Source organism: Geotrypetes seraphini, chromosome 2 (assembly GCF_902459505.1).
Source record: "Geotrypetes seraphini chromosome 2, aGeoSer1.1, whole genome shotgun sequence".
Lineage (NCBI taxonomy): Eukaryota > Metazoa > Chordata > Amphibia > Gymnophiona > Dermophiidae > Geotrypetes > Geotrypetes seraphini.
In genome coordinates this window covers 54,250,639-54,273,045 of record NC_047085.1, presented here as the reverse complement: position 1 = coordinate 54,273,045, position 22,407 = coordinate 54,250,639, and the positions used below count along the sequence as shown (strand labels likewise).

The following is a 22,407-nucleotide window of genomic DNA, read 5'->3' as shown; positions in this document are numbered from 1 at the left end:
TATTTTGGACAATATTCTAAACAGTTGAGTCACATTATTATGACCACCTGCTAATATCTAGAATAACTACCTATGGCAGCCAGACACCATGGAAGTGACTCAGTAAGATGTTGGGTGGTTGCTAGAGGTATCTGGAGCCATGCAGACTGCAGTGCGTCCAACAGCTGCTGACGGGAGCGTGGTGATGGATCCAGTCATCAAACATGTCAATCAAGGTGGTCCCAAATGTGCTTGATTGGGTTAAGGTGTGGGGAATTCAGTGGACAGGGAAGTAACTGCAAGTTTTGGTCGTGCTCTGTAAAACCACTCATAATCGATTTTGATGGTATGACATGTTGCATTTGTCCTGTTGAAAGATCCCATTAGCCATAGGGAAGACTGTCAATATGTACAGGTGCACTTGATACTCATTGGTTGAAAGTGCCTTCCAGAGGTATCAAGAACCCTGATCATAATGCTGCCACCACCAGCTTGTGTACAACCAACAGTGGTTGCTGAGTGTTTGTTCTCAGTGGTTTCATGCCTGACACGCCAACGTCCATCCGTTTGATGGAGCTCAAAATGTCACTCATTGGAGAAGGCAACCCTCTGCCAGATGGTACAAGTCCAATGTTGGTACTCCTGTGCAAATTGCAGCCATTTTTTGCAGTCACCAGTCATCTGCTCTGGAGCCCCATTCACAACAGGGTTCGCGGCACAGTCATTTTGGAAACACATCTGGAAGCCCTCTGGTTTGTTTGGATGGTGAGTTGCTCCATGGTAGTGTGCAGATCAGCCCACATCAACCTGCGCAGCTGACGTTCATCTCTCGCATTGATGGCTTGTACTGCCTCACAGTTACCAAGTTAGGTGATTGAAAAGGTTCCATTTGTCCACTCACAGTACACTTTAACCACAGCAGTTCACAAACTCTGCTGTTTCTGAAATTCTGCCGCCCTTGGCCTGGTAGTCGATGATCATGCCTTTTCCAATGTCTGATAAATTGTGCTTTATCCCCATGACAACCATGGTTGCTATATTGGCAATTTGCTGACATTGCTGATATCCCACCTTATGTACCCATGAACTCTGCGCGTGACACGTGCATTCATTCATAGGCTGTGCATCCATGACATCAGAGGTAGGCAGTGGTCATAATAAAGTGACTCAACTATGTATATGCTCCAAGCTGTAATTAATTCAAATCAGAAGACACTTTTTAGAGAGTATATTAAAATCACTAGCACTTTTAGGTACACTAACATAACATATACTATTTACTGTATACTGTGCATTTGTTTATCAATGCAGTATTTCCTGTTGCAGAACTGTTAAGCGTGCTTCTCTAAAAAATTAAAGCACATATTATTGAGGGTTAGTTCATTTAGAGCAGTGTTTTTCAACCGCTGTTCCGCGGCATACTAGTGTGCCACGAGATGTTGCCTGGTGTGCCGTACGGTCAGGGCCGCCATCAGGGCAGTACCACCAGTCTAGGGAGAGGGGCGGTCCGCCCCACGTGGACAGGAGAGAGCTGGACGGGGGACCCGCAGAGTTCAATACATCTCGAGCCGCGAGGCTCGTCTTCTGTTCCTGCCTGCCCTGCAGCTAACATATAGCCGATCACAAGCGTTCCCCGATGTCAGCGCTGACGTCGGAGGGAGGGCTTAAGCAAAGCCTGCCCTCCGACGTCAGCGCTGACGTAGGAGAATACTTCCGTTCGGCTATTTGTGCACGGCAGGGCAGGCAGGAAGCAGAAGACAAGCCTCGCGGCTTGAGCTTCGTTTTGCTGAGAAAGTTGCAAAGATGGGCTGGGAGGCAAACACGGAACACAAAAGGGGGGAGGGAGTGCGTTTTGGACACAAGGCATGAACTTGGGAGAGAGGAAGGGAGGGAAAGAGATGCTGAGGTGGGGGAGGGAATGGGTTTTTGGACACAGAAGGCATGGACTTGGGAGAGAGGAAGGGAGGGAAAGAGATGCTGAGGTGGGGGAGGGAATGCATTTTTGGACACAGAAGAAATGGACTTGGGAGAGAGGAAGGGAGGGAAAGAGATGCTGAGGTGGGGGAGGGAATGTGTTTTTGGACACAGAAGAAATGAACTTGGGAGAGAGGAAGGGAGGGAAAGAGATGCTGAGGTGGGGGAGGGAATGAGTGTTTGGACACAGAAGGCATGGACTTTGGAGAGAGGAAGGGAGGGAAAGAGATGGTTGTGTACACGGGGAATAGAAGAAAATATAATTTTTGGTCATAGGGAGGGAGTGAGGTACAGATAGTGGCATACCAGGGTGGGGGGGGGCGATCTGCCCCACCCTGGGTTTATGTCCCAAGGGGGTGCACAGCTAGCCACCCTCCAGTGTTGTCCCTAGGCCAGCAAACTGCGGCTCTTTAGCCACTTGAGTGCCACCGCCGCCATCGGGAACAGGCCGGCGCCAAGTTCTCCCTGCTTTTCCCTGTGGGGCCGGCCAACTCTCGCCACTCGCGTCAATTCTGACGTCGGAGAGGACGTTCTGGGCCAGCCAATCGCTGCCTGGCTGGCCTAGAACGTCCTCTCCGACGTTAGAATTGACGACGGGTGGCGAGAGTTGGTCGGCCCTGCGGGGAAGAGAAGCAGGGAGAACTCGGTGCCGGCCTGTTCCCGATGGCGGCAGTGGCAGCCTATTCCCCAGTGGCGGTGGCAGCATTATAAAATACTTTCTTTGTGTTTATTTGATTCCTATTCAAGAGAATTACTTTATATATAGTCAATATAGGCACAGAGTTAAATTTTTTAACATTTTCTAATGGTGGTGTGCCTCGTGATTTTTTTCATGAAACAAGTGTGCCTTTGCCCAAAAAAGGTTGAAAAACACTGATTTAGAGAATGACAAATTTGTCCCCATCCCTGTGGGATCTTTCCCCATCCTTGTCCCATCCCTGCAAGTTCTGTCCCTATCCCTGAGGACAGAGCTTTCAGGGATGGGACAGAGACAGAACTTGTGGGGACGTAACAGGCCAGGGATGGAAATAGATCCTGCAGGGATGGGGATAAATGTGTCCTTGAGTCATTTTTTAATTTAGACTTTATGATGTACAGGGCGGACTCATTTAGGTATTCACCTGGTGCTTGCCATCCATGAGTCGTCAGCCCGGGGTAAAGACTATGAAGCACCGCTACAGTTTCCCCATTAACGAGGTCTTAATTAATTGTTTGATATTAATACAGACACAGATGCTTGTCCTTGAGCGCAGAAATTAAACTAGTTTTTTTGCCAATTATTTTTGATCTTCTGATTCTCTAATATATACATCTGGCCATATGCATCTGTTTGCTTGTGAATTCATAACGAAACAAGTAAATTCATTCTTGTAGTGTGATGCGCACATTTCCCCACAGACAGTGAATGCACCTCTGGCCCCCTTCTCCTATGAGGTCTTTGATCTCTGGTTTAATAGGGAGCTGGAAAGACTCTGCCCTGCCCCCCTCCCTCACTGAATGCAGGGCACAGAAATCTGAAGCTTCTTCCATAGTGTAATTAATTTGAGGGGCAGATCCAGCCCAAGACCACCCTCTCATCTCCAGGACCCTAACTCACACCCAATAAGCTCTACAGCAATGGGGGGAGGGGGAGGGGGGGAGTGGAGGCAGGATCTAGGTCCACTTATTCCTGCCCTGGTGGCTGCCTGTTATAAAAAGGTTCTGCTCAACCCCTAGTGATAAGTCTTCTAATACTATAGTTAAGTGTCAGACAGCATATAGATTGTCAAATAAGGACATATAATTGGCATAACTGGGTCGCTCTCTCCAAATCCACCTCTTTCCTTCGCCCCCCCCTTTCCATTAAATCCATCTCCTATCCCCGCAAGGCCCCTTGGTTCCTCCCATATCACAGAGAGCTAAAACAGAAATGTCGAGCTCTGGAGCGCATATGGAAAAAATCAAAATGTCCTATAGACAGACAGTCCTGGAGAGTCAATATCAAGCTGTACAATAAAGCACTAAAAAAAGCAAGAAAGAACTTTATGGTGACAAAATCTCCAGGTCCAACAATAAAAGCAGTACTCTATTCAACATCTGGCGCTCCCTAACCTCCAAAAGAGACCCCACCTTACTCCCCTCCTCTCCCTCAGCCAATGTTCTAGCAAAATTCTTCAACGATAAGGTTTCTTCCTTGAGATGCTCTTTCCCTCCTTCAGTCTCTTACAACTCCCTAGTACCCACCGATTCCACTCCCAACTTAATGGTCTCCAACCCTATCCCAGCTGACAGATCCTGGACCACCTTTGAGCACGTATCTGAATCCCTGGTCCTCAATCTTGTAATTGCTTCTTGGACCCATTTCCCTCCTACCTATACGAGAACATTCCCGCTCAGGCTATTTCTTCTATCACCATTCTCATAAACTCCGCCCTTCAGTCGGGCCATTTCTCCCCAGAAATGGGTCATATCGTCTTGTCCCCAATACTGAAAAAATCTGACCTTGACCCTTCCATACCATCCAGCTATCGCCCAATTGCAAATATCCCTCTCCTAACCAAGATGCTAGAGTCCATCATTTTTTCCCAACTCTCATCATACTTAGAGAGATTCTCTATTCTTTTACCCTATCAATATGGCTTTCGTCCTAACTTCAGCACTGAATCCCTACTGTCTTCCCTGATTTCAAGGGTTCAACAACTTCACTCTCGAAACAAGTTCGCCGTCTTCCTACAATTTGACCTTTCCGCTGCTTTCGACGTTGTTCACCATGATATTCTTGTTTACCAACTCTCTGAGATAGGTATCAACTCCACAGTCCTAGGTTGGTTCTCTAAATTCCTCCGCTCTCGTTCTTACATTGTTAACATGAATGGCACCTCATCCTCCCCCTGGAAACCGAATTGTGGAGTCCCGCAAAGCTCTCCACTATCCCCTATCCTTTTCAATATCTATATGTCCTCCCTAAAACTCCTCCACCTATCCCCCCTTGAAACAATTTACACTTATGCAGACGACATCCTCGTCCTCCTCGAGACCGATTCGAACCTCACCAACCTGTCTAAGAACATATCCTCTTGTATAATGAACCTACAATCCTGGGCCCACACTGTGCAAATGAAATTGAATGAGTCCAAAACAAGACTTCTTTGGCTTGGTCCAAAACTAGATCACCTACCCACCTCCATCCCACTACTCTCTGGCTCCTCTCTGCAGCTTGAGTTCTCGAGCAAGGTCTTGGGCATCATCATTGATTCCACATTGTCCTTCAATGACCACCTCCAATCCTTGGTAAATAAATGCTTTTTCAGCCTTTACATGCTGAGGAAAGTTAGATCCTGCTTTCATCAAAAACATTTTACCCTCCTTGTCCAATCCATCATCCTCTCCAGATTGGACTATTGCAACTCTATCTACTTAAGCCTAACTAAGAAAAACCTCCACAGACTCCAACGGATTCAGAATGCCGCGGCCAAGCTCATCTTCGCTAAAAGTAAATTTGACCATGTCTCCCCGCTCCTGGCCAAGCTCCACTGGCTTCCGATAATCGCCAGGGTCCACTATAAATGCGCCTGTTTAACTTTCAAAATCCTATATGGTATCCTCCCTCTCTTTATCCCTCTTTCTTGGAATTCCTCAAACCCTAATACCACCAGATCCTCCCACAAATTAAAACTATCCTTCCCCTCGCTAAAAGGCATTTCCCACACAGGAAAGCTAGGGACCTCCCTCCACTTCAAAATCACTGAGCTCTGGAACAACCTTACCTCCCCTCTTCGGAACTTGAGCTCTCTCCAAGTTTTCCGCAAACATCTGAAAACCTGGCTTTTCTCAAAAAATGTAAGTCTCCCTCCAACTTAGGAATCAAGGAAACTCTTATATCTTGGCATCCCAAGTCCTGTAAATTTTCTTCACACTTCTACCTCTAACCCTCTGTTGTAGTTCCTTCCTATTTCTCCTACTGTAAACCGCGTCGAGCTCTACGAATGTGGAAATGATGCGGTATACAAACCTAAGGATTAGATTAGATTAGATTAGATAATCCTTATTTGGCAGTTTGTCTACTAGCAGTACTACCAAGAAAATTTTGCAAGGAGTTTAGCAGCATCATTTTTGAAAAGACATCCTCCAGGCCAAGAGATAGTTGGCATTTATATTTCTTCAAAAACTACTTGCAAAATCAAATCTATAGACATTATACCTGCTTGATAACAAGTATAAATATACACATGTACAATACACAATTGTGTGTATTTTATAAGATATGTATGCGATTCAAGACTTTGCCCATGTTTCGCCCAAACTTTGCCCCTGAACACATCTAGGACTCAGTTCAATAAATGGTGCTCAGAGTTGGGCAAGGAAACAAATACAGGAGAAAATTCCTTTTCACAACGGAGAGTAAAAAAAAAAAAAAAAAAGAACAGCGAAGACAACCTCTGTGTTCTACCAAGTGAATAAAATGGGTAGAACACAGAGGTCGCCTTCACTGTTTGTTTGTTTTTTGGCTCAGAGTTGGGCACCATTTATAGTTTAGAATTTGGTGTTGGGATCCATACCCAATTCTGGGTGTGAGGATTTCCACCATTTGTCCGATAATTTAAAAAATAGAAAATTCCTTGCTAATATTGGCCACTTCATAATAACCCCAATTTCAAAAATTCACAAAGAATCACTAGCATTAGTAACCAACTATAGACCGGTAGCATCCATTCCATTTTTTTTTTTTTTAATCATGGAAGGATTGGTACATACCCAATTGATGGAATATCTTGATCAGTTCTTTCTTTTACATGAAACTTAATATGGTTTCAGACCTCTATTCAGCACTGAGACAGTAATCACGGCCATACTGGATAATTTACGTTCCTTGTTTAGCAGAGGAAAGAGGAGGTTCTGCTGTTGGGAGATTTCAACCTGCCGGATGCGGACTGGAATGTTCCATCTGCGGAATCAAAAAGAAGTAGGGAAATTGTGGATGCCTTTCAAGAGGCTCTGCTCAGACAAATGGTGACGGAACCCACAAGGGAAAAAGCGATATTGGATCTGGTCCTCACAAATGGAGAGAGTATCTCTAATGTTCGAGTGGGTGCTCACCTGGGAAGTAGCGATCATCAAACGGTTTGGTTTGATATAACGGCTAAAGTGGAGAGCAGCCGCACGATACTTAAAGTACTAGATTTCAAACGTACGAACTTTAATGCAATGGGAAAGTACCTGAAGAAAGAGCTGCTAGGATGGGAGGACATAAGAGAAGTGGAAAGACAGTGGTCTAAGCTGAAAGGAGCAATAAAAATGGCTACGGACCTTTATGTGAAGAAAATCAATAAAAACAAGAGAAAAAGGAAGCCAATATGGTTCTCCATCCTAGTGGCTGAGAAAATAAAAGCGAAAGAGTTGGCGTTCATGAAATATAAAAAAACCCAAGAAGAGGAGAGCAGAAAGAACTACAGGGTGAAACTGAAAGAAGCCAAGAGAGAGATACGTTTGGCGAATGCACAGGCAGAAGAACAAATGGCTAAAAATGTAAAAAAGGGAGATAAAAAATTTTTCAGATATATTAGTGAAAGGAGGAAGATAAAAAATGGAATTGCTAGGCTAAAAGATGCTGGGAACAAATATGTGGAGAGTGATGAGGAGAAAGCAAATGTGCTAAACAAATACTTCTGTTCTGTGTTCACAGAAGAAAATCCTGGAGAAGGACCGAGATTGTCTGGCAAAGTTACACGAGAAAATGGAGTAGATTCTGCGCCGTTCACGGAGGAGGGTGTTTATGAGCAACTTGAAAAACTGAAGGTGGACAAAGCGATGGGACCAGATGGGATCCATCCCAGGATACTAAGGGAGCTCAGAGAGGTTCTGGCGAGTCCTATTAAAGACTTGTTCAACAAATCTCTGGAGACGGGAGTGATTCCTGGGGATTGGAGGAGAGCGGATGTGGTCCCTATTCATAAAAGTGGTCACAGGGATGAAGCAGGAAACTACAGGCCGGTGAGCCTCACTTCAGTTGTTGGAAAAATAATGGAAGTGTTGCTGAAAGAAAGGATAGTGTACTTCCTTGAATCTAATGGGTTACAGGATCCGAGGCAACATGGCTTTACAAAAGGTAAATCGTGCCAAACGAACCTGATTTAATTTTTTGATTGGGTGACCAGAGAGCTGGATCGAGGACATATGCTAGATGTAATTTACTTGGATTTCAGCAAAGCCTTTGATACAGTTCCTCATAGGAGGCTGTTGAACAAACTTGAAGGGCTGAAGTTAGGACCCAAAGTGGTGAACTGGGTCAGAAACTGGCTGTCGGACAGACGTCAGAGGGTGGTGGTTAATGGAAGTCGCTCGCAGGAAGGAAAGGTGAGTAGTGGAGTCCCTCAGGGATCAGTGCTGGGGCCAATCCTGTTCAATATGTTTGTGAGTGACATTGCTGAAGGGATAGAAGGAAAAGTGTGCCTTTTTGCAGATGATACCAAGATTTGTAACAGAGTAGACACCGAAGAGGGAGTGGAAAAGATGAAAAAGGATCTGCAAAAGTTAGAGGAATGGTCTAATGCCTGGCAACTAAAATTCAATGCAAAGAAATGCAGAGTAATGCATTTGGGGATTAATAATAGGAAGGAACCGTATATGCTGGGAGGAGAGAAGCTGATATGCACGGACGGGGAGAGGGACCTTGGGATTATAGTGTCCGAAGATCTAAAGGAGAAAAAACAGCGTGACAAGGCAGTGGCTGCTGCCAGAAGGATGCTGGGCTGTATAAAGAGAGGCATAGTCAGTAGAAGGAAGAAGGTGTTGACGCCCCTGTACAGGTCATTGGTGAGGCCCCACTTGGAGTATTGTGTTCAGTTTTGGAGACCGTATCTGGCGAAAGACGTAAGAAGACTTGAGGCGGTCCAGAGGAGGGCGACGAAAATGATAGGCTTGCGCCAGAAGACGTATGAGGAGAGACTGGAAGCCCTGAATATGTATACCCTAGAGGAAAGGAGAGACAGGGGAGATATGATTCAGACGTTCAAATACTTGAAGGGTATTAACGTAGAACAAAATATTTTCCATAGAAAGGAAAATGGTAAAACCAGAGGACATAATTTGAGGTTGAGGGGTGGTAGATTCAGGGACAATGTTAGGAAATTCTACTTTAGGGAGAGGGTAGTGGATGCCTGGAATGCGCTCCCAAGAGAGGTGGTGGAGAGTAAAACTGTGACTGAGTTCAAAGAAGCGTGGGATGAACACAGAAGATTTAGAATCAGAAAATAATATTAAAGATTGAACTAGGTCAGTTACTGGGCAGACTTGCACGGTCTGTGTCTGTGTATGGCCGTTTGGTGGAGGATGGGCAGGGGAGGGCTTCAATGGCTGGGAGGGTGTAGATGGGCTGGAGTAAGTCTTAACAGAGGTTTCGGCAGTTGGAACCCAAGCACAGTACCGGGTAAAGCTTTGGATTCTTGCCCAGAAATAGCTAAGAAGAAAAAAGTAAAAAAAAAAAAAAATTAAATTGAATCAGGTTGGGCAGACTGGATGGACCATTTGGGTCTTTATCTGCCATCATCTATTATGTTACTATGTTTCTATGTATGTTACTATGAGGCCTTAACGCCCTGATTATGTAATTTGATATGAGCTCCACCTTTGACTTAGTGAACCATGGGAAACTGTTACAATGCTTAGACGCAATTGGTATCAGAGGCGAGGTGTTAGACTGGTTCCGAGGTTTCCTTACGTCCCACACCTATCAAGTACGCTTTAACCACAATCTCTCTGACACTTGGAGTAATCCATCTGGCGTTCCACAGGGGTCCCCATTGAACCCATTGCTTTTCAAGTTTCAAGTTTGTTGTACACGGAATATCAAACACTTCAATGTTAGGAAATTCTACTTTACGGAGAGGGTGGTGGATGCCTGGAATGCGCTCCCGAGAGAGGTGGTGGAGAGTAAAACTGTGACTGAGTTCAAAGAAGCGTGGGATGAACACAGAAGATTTAGAATCAGAAAATAATATTAAAGATTGAACTAGGCCAGTTACTGGGCAGACTTGTACGGTCTGCGTCTATGTATGGCCGTTTGGAGGAGGATGGGCAGGGGAGGGCTTCAATGGCTGGGAGGGTGTAGATGGGCTGGAGTAAGTCTTAACAGAGAATTCGGCAGTTGGAACCCAAGCACAGTACCGGGTAAAGCTTTGGATTCTCGCCCAGAAACAGCTAAGAAGAAAAAAAAAAAAATTTAAATTGAATCAGATTGGGCAGACTGGATGGACCATTCGGGTCTTTATCTGCCGTCATCTACTATGTATATGTTACTATGTTCAATGCGTATGACAATTTAAAATTAGGAGACAAAAATAAAACAATTTGTACACATAAACATACAATGTATGTACACAAGTAATTAGCGATACAAAAGGGAATAGGGGTAAACTACAATCTTTGAGGAAAGTAAAAGTACATTTAAGTAAAAATAACATCAGGACGGTGATGAAGAATGTTTTATAAATATGGCTAAGCCTAAAAAGAGGATAGGGGAGGTTGTGACCTATACATAAGGTCTGGTTAAAATTAGGTATTTGAGCCTGGGATTAATGATAGATGAATTATCCTATCTATGATTCAAATGCATCTTTGTACAGGTAGCATTTTAATGTGCTTTTAATTTTTTCTAATGAGGTTTCTCCACATAGATAGATTGGTAAGTTGTTCCAAAGCTGGGGTGCTATGACTGAAAAAATTGTAGATCTTCTGGTACCTATTATTTTTAGAGAAGGGATAGTCAGCAAATGCTGTTCCATTGATCTAAGTGTCCTGGCTGGAGAATATGTTTACATGTCATCACTAAGTGCACAATTGTCCCAACTAGGGATAAAATTTTCAGTTACACAGACGACTTCACGATCATTATCCCATTCACTACCTCTCTCTCCGAAGTCACTCCTATGGCAACAGAAGTACTAAATGTGATGGAGCAATGGATGACTGAATTTAGACTGAAGCTTAACTCAGAAAAAACAAAATTCTTCATAGCCTCGCCACACCCACTTAACACTAAAACGTCGCTGCACATCAACAAACGTATTTACCCTATCCAATCTACTATGAAGGTATTGGGAGTAATATTAGACCAGGGACTAACCATGAAAGACCAGGTGGACTCTTTGGTCAGAAAGGGTTTTTTTACTCTCTGGAAGCTTCAGTCCAGCATATTTTGATGCTTCATCATTCAGAATTATGGTACAATTCCTTATACTAAGCTAACTTGACTATTGTAATATCGCCTATCTGGCAATTACCCAGTAGAACTTGCAGCGACTACAACTGGTGCAAAATGCGGCGGTCAGGCTGATTTTTGGGCTGAAGAAGTTCGATCATTTAGCTCCTTCCTACCGACTCCTGCATTGGTTGCCAGTGAAGTTTAAGTTTGGATGTTTTTGCTCTAAGGTACTTTTCGGCCTAGCCCCTAGATATATAACTGACCTTTTCTCTTTCCCAACCAATCAACACATGAGAAGCTCAAACTTGAATTCTGTTTCCACACTGGTCAGAGGATGTAAATTTAAAAGACATCTTCAACATCTCTTCTCATATCAGGCAACATTATGGGGTAAAGATCTGAAACAATTACTCATGCTTGCAAATACTTATGGGGAATTTAAGAAACACCTAAAAACATATCTGTTCCTAAAGTATGTAGGCAGCTGCACTGCACAATCTCTCCCCACAATAACTGACCCCTAAACTTTAACTCTGTTAGTTCTACTTAATCTGTAACATTTCTTAATCATTGTAAACCCATAGGACTTTACGGTCCTGCGGTATATAAACTATTATTATTATTATATAAATTATTTTGCCTAAATTAGACTCAAATCCCCTTATTCAGAAAAACTTTGAGTGCAAATTCCAGAAATGGCCCTGATCCCCCCATGCCACTTTTTCAGATCCACATGTAAATTTACACATAGATTCCAACAAATAAGAATGTGCCCACAAATTTTAATTGATGCCAATTAGTGCCAATAATTATTATCACCTAATATTTGGCACTAATTAGCTCATTTATCAATTTAATTGCATGTTCAAATTGGGTAGATACCCATATCTGTGTTCATGATTTTATGCACAATATAAAGGATTAGAGTGCTACTATACAAGTATAGTATGTACCAGCATACACCACATGCACTTTTAGTTGTGTCCTAATTATATAGAAGCCTATTTACATATAAATTAGTATTTTACATGTGAAAAGGGTTAATATAATTTTGTTTTAAGGGGAGAAGTTGTCAACATAGGCTACCATTAATTCATGTTATTTTACTGTTAATACCAATTATTAGTAACTACCCCCCCCCCCCCTTTACTAAGCCATGGTAGAAGTTTTTACCAAGGCATGGAGAGTTAAATGCTTCAACACTGCTCCGACTCTTATAGAATTGCTATGAGCATTGGAGCATTTAGCGCTCTGGTCTGCAGACCACGAAGGTAAGGGGAGGGAGAGAGGTGCTTGGACCATGCGAGAGGTGCTGAAGGGCGGTGAGGTGGTGAGAGGGAAGGATGGTAGTGGAAAGGAAAGGAACAGACGCTGAAAGGGGGGGAGAGGAACAGACGCTGAAAGGAAATGGGGAACAGAGAGTTGGGAGAAGACGCTGAAGGAAAATGGGGGAGAAGATGCTGAAGGGAAATGGGAAAGACAGAGTGGGGTGAAGATGCTGAAGAGAAATGGGGAACACAGAATGGGGAGAAGATGCTGAAGGGAAATGGGGAACAGAGAGTGGGGAGAAGATACTGAAGGGAAATGGGGAACAGAGAGTAGGAAGATGACGCTGGAAGGAAAGAAGACAGAGATGCCAGACTATGGGGGGAGCGGAGGGAAGAAGATGGGTGCCAGACCAATTGAGGGGGGGGGGGGTGAAGGGATAGGCACAGTAACAGAGCAAATGGAAGACGCAGAGAGAAGACAGACAGTGGAAGGAAGGAATTAAATGAGAAGATGAGGAAAGCAGAAACCAGATAACAAAGGTAGAAAAAAATTTCTATTTCTTTTCTTTTTTGCTTTAGGATAAAGTAGTATATTAGTTGTGTTGATAAAAATTTATAAACAAAACCCTGCCAGCTGAACATCTCTTTCTCTAGTTCAGCAGCCAGAACTTTGATTTATAAGGAAGGAATAAGCTAAATACTGCAGTACTGAGGGTTGTATAGATGCTGTGGGGATAGTAGTCGAGGGGACAGGGCGGAGATAGTGGTTGCGGGGACGGGGCAGTGATAGGGACGGTGGTCGCGGGGATGGGACAGTGATGGGGACAAATTTTTTCTCTCTGTCATTCTCTAGTAGAAACCTCTACCATGACTTAGCAAAAAAGGGGGGGGGGGCTGCTAAATCTCATTGCATAAAATAGGATATGTGCTAAAACATGCTTACTAATAACCTGCATTAACTACACTCTAAGTCTGCCATTTACAAGTTACATTATTTTGATGGTTTACTGTGTCAATCAAAAATAAAATAACTTTATGTGCCTTTGAGCCATAAGTAGTTTTCCAATGTTAAATGGTTGTTCCCTCTGAATAGGATCTCATTTGTTTACTCTTTTAATCTCCTGATATATTTTTTTTTTAAGTCAGCTATTACATTCTACTGTGACATTTGTCAATGCTTGCCATACTTTTATGAACACAATTATTTTTTTTTTTTTCTGGCTGGCAGCTTTGAAAATATTAACTTATACAAGTAGAAATAAAATTCATCTACTCTTACTTGAATGCCTGCTCCCTCTGGCACTGTGATCTTCCACACACAATTCAGATTGTTGTCATAGGGTTCAGGGTAACCAGGTGACAAAATGGTTCCCTTACGTTTAGTTAAATTTCCACCACAAGGCACTTAAGAGAAATGAATCAAGACAAAATAAAATCACGTGTTTAACTATTAAGGTTGGGTTAGGAGCAGAAAATGATGTAATGAAAGCTGACATAGTAATAAACATACTGAGATTTAAAACACTGGCACCGAGAAATGCTATGCTTTTTTATGGCTTTCATTTTCAAATTAATTTACACATGAAAACTAAAAATTTTTTTATAGCAAATTGAAAAAAAGAAAATTAAAAAAGACTTTCTTAAATATACCTACCATAAGTCAAATTAACCCTAATCAACGTTAGTATGGAATGAGATTTTTCCCATACTTTTTTCTTTAGTAGTTATGTACATTCAGATACAGGGGGCTTTTTTTTTTTTTTGTCTCCCTATGGATCATCATCTAAGTTTGTACCTGAGGAAATGGAAAGTTAAGTAACTGAAAGTGATAAAAATGTGGCAGTAGGATTTGAGTCTGGTTGTTCTTTTTCTCAACCCACTACTCTGAATAGAAGGGACTGCTGAAAAGTTTTCAGCCTGAGCAACAAAGTTGGGGCAGTTTCTATCGAGGGCTGTACACAGTGATTTTCCACTTTTTCATTCTGTCTGAAAAATACGATGGAACAAAAAAAAGTCAATGGCATAGGGTACACCTCCAGTTTGAATACAATGTTTATCTTGTGGACGTCAATGTAGAATTGTACACTTTCTGTCCTGTTTTAGCATAAGCACAATTTCTGAAGAACAATTACTGATTGACTCTTAGATAACACCTAGCTTTAGCATTTTGGTGACTTGTTCCTCTACAGCCTATCATCTAGCCTTCAGAATTTGATAGGGTCTTTGCTGGATGATAACCACCCGGCTCAGTGATAATATCATGTTTTGCTAGATGGATCCAACCAGGGGTAATGGAAAACATGTTCTGATTCTGACATATTAACTGTTCCAGGTCTGTTCTCTGGACCAGAGAGAGCTGGTCAGCTGTTAGAACCTGTAGCAGCCCTGGACCCTTTGGGGCTTTGGGACCAAGTTGTCCTTCTGGACTAAGGCAGTCATTATGGGGATCCATATCTTCAGTAGATTGTTATGAAATAATTTAGTCTTGTCTCTTTTGCCCGGTTGGGCCACTTTATAGTTTACATGCCCCATTTTCTCTTAATACCTCATACAGTCCTTGCCACTTGCAAAATAACTTACTCTCAGAGGACAGCAATAGGATCAGAATATGATTTCCTGGTTGGAAGACTCTCAATATTGTTCTGTGTTTAAAGGCTTGGGCTTGTTCTTTTTGGGCTTTTTCCAGACACTTTCCTTCCTCAGCCGTTCTTGCATAGTGATTACAAACTTGGCTAGATTCCTACTGGGGATTGGTTCTTCTTCCCGGGTTTCATGTACAATATTGAGGATCCCTCGGATTCTGAGTCAGTATAATAGCTCAAACAGGGAACTTTGAGGCACTTTACAAATAGCAAACATCACATAAAAGAGAATATTATCTCAGTTCTTTCTATCATCTTCTTCAAATTTTCAAACCATTTGTTTGAGGGTTTTGTTGAACCTCTCCACCAAACTGTCCATCTGTGGATGGAATACCGAGGTTCTCAAGGTTTTTATTTTCAGTAGCTCACATAATTGTTTCATAATCCAGGACATGAAGGTGGTCCCCTGGTCTGTCAATATTTCCAATGGGATCCTGACCCAGGCAAATGCTTCCCAGAGGGCCATGCCACGGTAGTGACCTTCATACTGCACAAGATGACATAGTCCATTTATATTTATTCCCCTGGGTAGTATGCTCCAAAAGACGCACAATGTCTATCACCACTCTTTCAAAGGGGGTGTCCACCAAAGGCATTGATACGAAAGAAGCTTGTGGTGGCTGCCTAACCAGGAAAACCGACTTAAAATTCTTTCTTGGGTTCTTTCTGTAACTAGATGACCACCTAGCAAATGGCTATGGGCTAGGTGTAAGACTTGTTTCTGGAAGAGTTGGGGCTCTAACAGCTGTTCTAGTTTCTCCACCTTTAAGAACCATTTTGCTACCCTGTATACTAAGTCCTTCTTCATTATAAAATAAAGTATCCTTACGTTAGTGAGATCTTGAGTTCCCACCAGGATTCTATCCATGATGACCACCTAGACTTGGGCCTCTCAGAGAGACTCATCCTCAGTCTTTGCTTTTTTAAAGATCCCTTGGTCTCCTCTATTCCCCTGTTAGGCAGACTACTGAAGGGGGTCAGTGAGGGCTGGTTCTTGTTCATCAGCTTCGAGACCTTATCCCACAGTTGCTTCTAAGCTCCAGGGCTTCTGTCAGACCTCCAGGGCAGAAGGACAGTTGATTTTAGCTGCTCTCTTTTCCACTCTGAAGAGCTTGGGGTCCTCCCATGGGAAAATCTCTGGAAGAGCCTCCCCTCTCCCCTTCAGGGATCTTATTTTTCCCCAGCCCCAGGCATCCTCCAATCCCAGAAATGCCCTTCAACAAAAATGGGGTATGGGTTCTGGGCAGAACGATGACTTCCATCTAAACATGGCCTACTGGGATATTTAACAATACTTGAATAATATTGTTGGTCCTCCATTTTTTATTTTTTTTATTTTAATGTTATGAGAGGCATTTTCAGTATGATGTCCAAATCCGAGTTTGGACGTTTTGTGAAAGATGCACAAAAATCCAATAGTGAACACGGCCATTTTCAAAACAGAAAAATGTATCTCTTTGTTCAAAAATGGTCATTTCTCAGATTTGCTTGTCTATCTTTTTGAACCATATTAGAACAAAATATATCCAAAAGAAAATGCACAAAACAAACCATTAGGATGTAGAAGGGGTCATCATGTTAAGTAGACTGGCCAGACAGACACCCCATGGGGCACCTTATGGGATACTGTATTGAACTTTATGAAACCCCTGCAGCGTCCCCTAGACTTCATCACTACTCTGTCCTAAGGCAACAGCAAATCTGTTGTTGGTCACAGCACCAGGTAATAAGAAAATCACCCTGAGGACAGAGCACACTTCTACCCAAATGCACTGCAGATAGCTATAAACCTAGCAAAATTCCTGGATGTGTGTGAACATCAATGGACACCTGATAGTAAGAGACTCACACAATTTTTCAACAAAGCGATGAACATTTATTGCTCAAAAATGAAATAACAGTAAATCCAGTTCTGAACTATTAAAAAGCTTCGGATATTAATAAAGTGTGTTTAATATTTTAAAACCCTGGTATTAATATAAAGTGCTTTTCTCCAATTAAAACCAGACTAAAATGCTCTTAAATTTTTATTTTATTTTTAATCCATGGATGTAATAAAGTGCCAATACTTTTAAAACTCTCTTTTTTTTAGTAACTTTAGATTTACAATTATAACTAAACAGTAAGGGGCTGGTTCTGTATAGGACACTGGTCTCAGGTATAGGACACTGGTCTCAGGAGCTGCCTTAGAAGCGGCCGAGAATTGCACACCAGCGTCCTATACAGAATCTCATCTGCCCTAATGGATAGACACCTAGTCTACAACCCCCCCCCCCCTGATTCTCTAACCGGAGTCCATGTCACAGGCGCCGGTTTCAGAATTGCGCCAGGGATCCCTTGCCATGAGCTGATCGCAGCAAGGGAATCCCAGATCAGCTGAGTTAGCAGACCTCCCCAAAGCCACAGCTTTGAGGAGTCCTGCCGGTTCAGCTGATCAGGAGAAAAATACCCCTGCCACAATCAGCTGAGCGGCTGAGGCAAGACACCCTCCCAACATTGCCAGGAGGGATGCCCACTCCCTCCTGCTGGAACCCCTAAGCCTTCCCCTGCAAAGTTCCCTGGTCCAATCAGAGTCCCAGGATGCACCAGAGAGGAGGCCTAAAGCCCTGATTGGCCCAGGTGCCTAAGGCCCCTCCTATGGGAGGGGCTTAAGGCATCTGAGCCAATCAGGGCCTTAGGACCCTCCCTGGTGCATCTCAGGATGCACTGGGAAGGGGAAGGCTGACTATTTTGAAGAGATGGGCCTGCCAGCCAGAGGGAATAAGCATCCCTCTGGCCAGACTTTCTCCTACAAATGTACAACCATATACAGATACTTCCTGCTGCGAATCTCTCATTTACATGCTGGTTACGTCAAAATTGGACTACTGGAATACTATTTATAAGGGGCTTCCTCAGGCTTAAGGCTCAGGCTTAATCCCTTCAGTGGTCATCTGGCCAGTTTGAGCACCTTTTTGATCCGTATTCATTTTCAAAACAGGTGTAGCCTCAAATGTCTAAATAGTGCCCTGGATGTTTTGTTAAAAGTTTGATTACCCCCACAGAATGTCCAGGTCCTAAGCTTGCCCTAAGCATACGCAAAACACGCCTCTAACACCCACCCCCTTAAGACTTAGACATACTGGAGACAAAGTGACGAGAAAGATGTCTAGAAAGTCTGTTTTGAGAATGCCCACTTGGATATTTTGATTAGTGCGATATCAAATTGCTAGTTTATTCTGTTCTTTGGAGTCTATCTTTTTTGAAAATGAGCCCCATAATTTCCAGAATTGTATACAATATTCTAAATAAGGTCTCTGCAGAGTTTTATTCATGGGCATCAATACTTCCTTTTTCCTACTGGCCATTCCAGAATGCTAGGAATGATAAAGAAGGGGATCACGAACAGATCAGAGAAGGTTATCATGCCATTATACCGGGCCATGGTGCGCCCTCACCTGGAATACGGCATCCAGCACTGGTCACCGTACATGAAGAAGGATACCGTACTACTCGAGAGGGTCCAGCAAAGAGCGACTAAGATGGTTAAAGGGCTGGAGGAGCTGCTGTTCAGTGAAAGATTAGAGAAACTGGGCCTCTTCTCCCTCAAACAGAGGAGATTGAGAGGGGACATGATCAAAATATTCAAGGTACTAAAGGGAATAGACTTAGTAGATAAGGACAGGTTGTTCACCCTCTCCAAGGTAGGGATAACGAGAAGGCACTCTCTAAAATTGAAAGGGGATAGATTCCGTACAAACATAAGGAAGCTCTTCTTCACTCAGAGAGTGGTAGAAAACTAGAACTCTCTTCCGGATTCTGTCATAGGGGAAAACACCCTCCAGGGATTCAAGATGAAGTTAGACAAGCTCTTGCTGAACCAGAACATACAAAGGTAGGGCTAGTCTCAGGGCGCTGGTCTTTGACCAGAGGGCCTCCGCGTGAGCGGACTGCTGGGCACGATGGACCACTGGTCTGACCTAGCAGCAGCAATTCTTATGTTCTTATCTATCCAAGCATCTTTCTAGTTTTTGCCATCACCTTTTCTACTTCTTCGTAAAAGGAGCCCTAAGCTAGTGTTCTGCAAAGAGTATTCTGAGCAGAGTGCCTAGAAACTTTCACTTGCTGTCTTAAGCTCTTTACTTTCCTCTACAACAGGGGTAGGGAATTCCAGTCCTCGAGAGCCGGAGCCAGGTCAGGTTTTCAGGATATCCACAATAAATAAGCATGAGATAGATTTGCATCTCAAGGAGGCAGTGCAAATCCATCTCATACATATTCATTGTGGATATCCTGAAAACCTGACCTGGCTCCTGCTCTCGAGGACTGGAATTGCCTACCCCTGGTCTAGTATGACAGGTACTACCATTGCAGTAGAACAAATTTTTGAAATGAAAAAAAAAAAAAGCTCTAACATGACTGAATACCTCTTTTGCTACGATCTTTTGCAATGCCTACTAAATCCATCAGGGTGAAAGTTATTTAATTGGATATGTTCTTTTTAAAAGTATAGAAATCCTTTAAAATCAAGAAAGCAATACATACTCACCAATACAGGTAGGTAGGGAATCATTCCACTGTGCCAAAGCATTGGGTACTGTATCACATCTTATTGCTGTTGATCCATGAAGAATATATCCCGGATTACACTCAAAAAGAACTATTGAACCAACTGCAAATTCATTTCCAATTCTTTTACCAAATCTTGGTTCAGGCACAGAGCTGCACTGAGTAGCACTTGTTCTGGGAACAGCTGTACAAATCACAAATAAATCATGGATTCATACTTCCACGTTTAGTACAGAACACAGGGAAGATTTTTCAAACACAAGTATTATAAATGATTTCAATGAAATATGTTGATTTTCATCTTGTGTGAATAGAGATTTTGAAGATCAATATGCTAAACTGAAGGACAGTTTGGATAAATTTTGAGATAATATTAATAAGCTTAAAATGAGAAGTTAGAGATGATATTGAATATGTTAATAACAGAGTATACCCATGGATGATTATGGATGAAACAGGCACTATGGTCATGAAGAAATCAGATGACAAAAATGTGAATTTGCCTTTGGAAGGATCATCCAGCACTGGTGACTCTGGAGATAGCTTTTTAGATTATTGTCCCAAAGAGCGGCAAAAAACAAAGGAGATCACCCACAAGGTAGAGGTATTCCATGCAGACCTTGTCCATTCATGAGATCACAGAGACATCAGAACCAGCAGTCTTGAATTTATCCACCACAGGTTTTACTATAACTGACCCGTTATTGTTATTTAGAGGTCTCTTTATTTGTTCCAGCTCTAGTTTTTAGGATTTTCAGTTCCATGTGGATTTAGAGAGGTACATCATATCTTTGCTGTTGAAAATATTTTTTTCATGTCAAGAAAGCATCACAGATCGTTCATGGATAAATCCAAAATCTAATTGGATGCCTCCTATCCATTTGGATCCAGTAGTGAATCTCTTCAAACGATTATTCTATGCGATGTACGTGAGCAATTGGGTAACAAGCATTTTAAGTTTCATGACAGTTTGTCAGTGGATGAACAACTTTCTTTAAGGAATTTGCAATCAAATACCAATATAGTGCTCATTTTCTGGTCCTACCCCCAGTCTCTCACCCGTGAACGCAAAACAGAAATAATTGTTAAGCAGTTCAGTCCTTATCCTTATCAGTTTAAGAGGAGGCAAAGTGAACAGGAAGCTGCTGCAGTTAGAATACTTTCAGCATGAATAATGGGATTGAATGGTCTGCTTTTCTATATGATCACAGACAAGTCTAGTTGTCTGTGATCAGGTATGATGACCTGGTTTGCTCTCTACAGCATTTCATCTCGGTGACATTTTCCACATTCCCGTTAATAGGTGAGCGAAGTTCTGATGTATCATACAGTGAGTATTTACCAAGAATGATATTTTGTTGTATATATTGTGATCCATATCATGTTAATGGGTTCACATTGACTTTGTAAAATTTTGCACAGATTTGAAGCACTGTTCCGATCCCCAAAAGTAGCATTCTATGAAACATGTCCCATTCGGATCTAAGGAAGATGTGTGCTTGATTTAAAAACTAAACTAAACTAAAAGTTAACTTTATATACCAGGTCTTCAAACAGAGGAAGCTCGACATATAAGTTAAAAAAAATAAGCTAAAATAAAAGAGGATTAATTTTCAAAATGTTTAGCAAATAGAAAAGTTTTTAAAGATTTATGGAAAGATTGGAAAGATAAGTTATACCCAATTATATATTTAATAACTCTGTTACAATGGACTGAAATGGAGGTTCTATTAGCCAATGATTACACAAAGTCTGTTGGGCTGACAACCTGTGAGTTAGAGATATTTTGACATTTAGGGCTAGAATCTGAAAATGGCACTGATATTGGCAGCTGTCTTAAAAGCATTCGCCGATCGTGTGTCAATCACATATCGGTGCTGGTTTCAGAACTGCACCTTTGGGAAATATTGGTGTCAGAAACGTAGGCCAAGGTTTTCTGAGCCTACATTTCTGGCACCTAACTATGAGTGAATCACATCTCCATAGTTCAATTTATTTGATTTACCGCAACTATAAAGCTGAGGTTAAAATAGGCGCTTTAGGTTGCTTAATGTCACTTCCGGCATTGGTCATGCCTACTTTGGTGTTCGGTGACCTAAAGAACCTATGTAGGCATGATTTGAGTGCCTTTTTATGTAGGAACAAGAAGGCGTTTCAACCTCGCTGTTTTTTGCTGTTTCTAATGGTGTTCTTCAATTAACTTAGGCACTGGTAGGGCGCCTATTAACGCCTAAGTTTAAGTGCCGGTTTAAGACTTTTCCCGTAGTCCCAGACTGCTGAGGATTTTTTCTCCATGCTATTTAATGAATTCTTGATTTCCAAAAGTTGGATACTCAGTTGCTAATGGCAACATTAATGCATGGTCTTTAATTAAAAAAAAGAAAATCTTCAGTTTATGGTTGTGGTAAAAATAGAGTGTGGGAAAAATGCATTAAGTCATAAAGGACTGCCTTTTGTATGGAAATACCTTTTAAATTTGTCTTTAATATGTGAATATCTTGTTTTCATTTACTTTGCACACGCAATACATTATGGGGGTAACTCCATAAAGCAGGTGCTAACCTTTATGTTCCACTTTGCATATAAACGTTTAGAATACCAGCATATACTCACATATGTGTGCAAATACAGTATGTGTGTGCATGCTGGATGTGTGCTTGAACTATTCCATAACTAGCTGTATATTTCCAATTGCGGGTAGTTTGCAGGTAGGTGTATACATATGCAAAGCCTAGGCAGAATGTGGGCAGAGCACAAAGTTACAGACTTAACATACAGAATACTATAAGTTGTGTACCTGTCTCTGGAATATAGGCAC

The 22,407-nt window shown here is 42.3% G+C and overlaps 1 protein-coding gene across 1 annotated transcript in view; it reads right to left on the bottom strand.

Annotated features, from left to right (window-relative positions):
* Nucleotides 1–22,407, bottom strand: part of CSMD3 (CUB and Sushi multiple domains 3) — a 1,852,015-nt gene that overhangs the window by 389,287 nt on the left and 1,440,321 nt on the right. Inside the window, exons 35-36 of the mRNA XM_033933128.1 lie at nt 19,570–19,773; nt 13,679–13,803 (exon numbers count right to left, since the gene is read on the bottom strand). Coding sequence (XP_033789019.1) covers nt 13,679–13,803; nt 19,570–19,773 — 329 coding nt within the window. The remainder of the gene's footprint in view (nt 1–13,678; nt 13,804–19,569; nt 19,774–22,407) is intronic.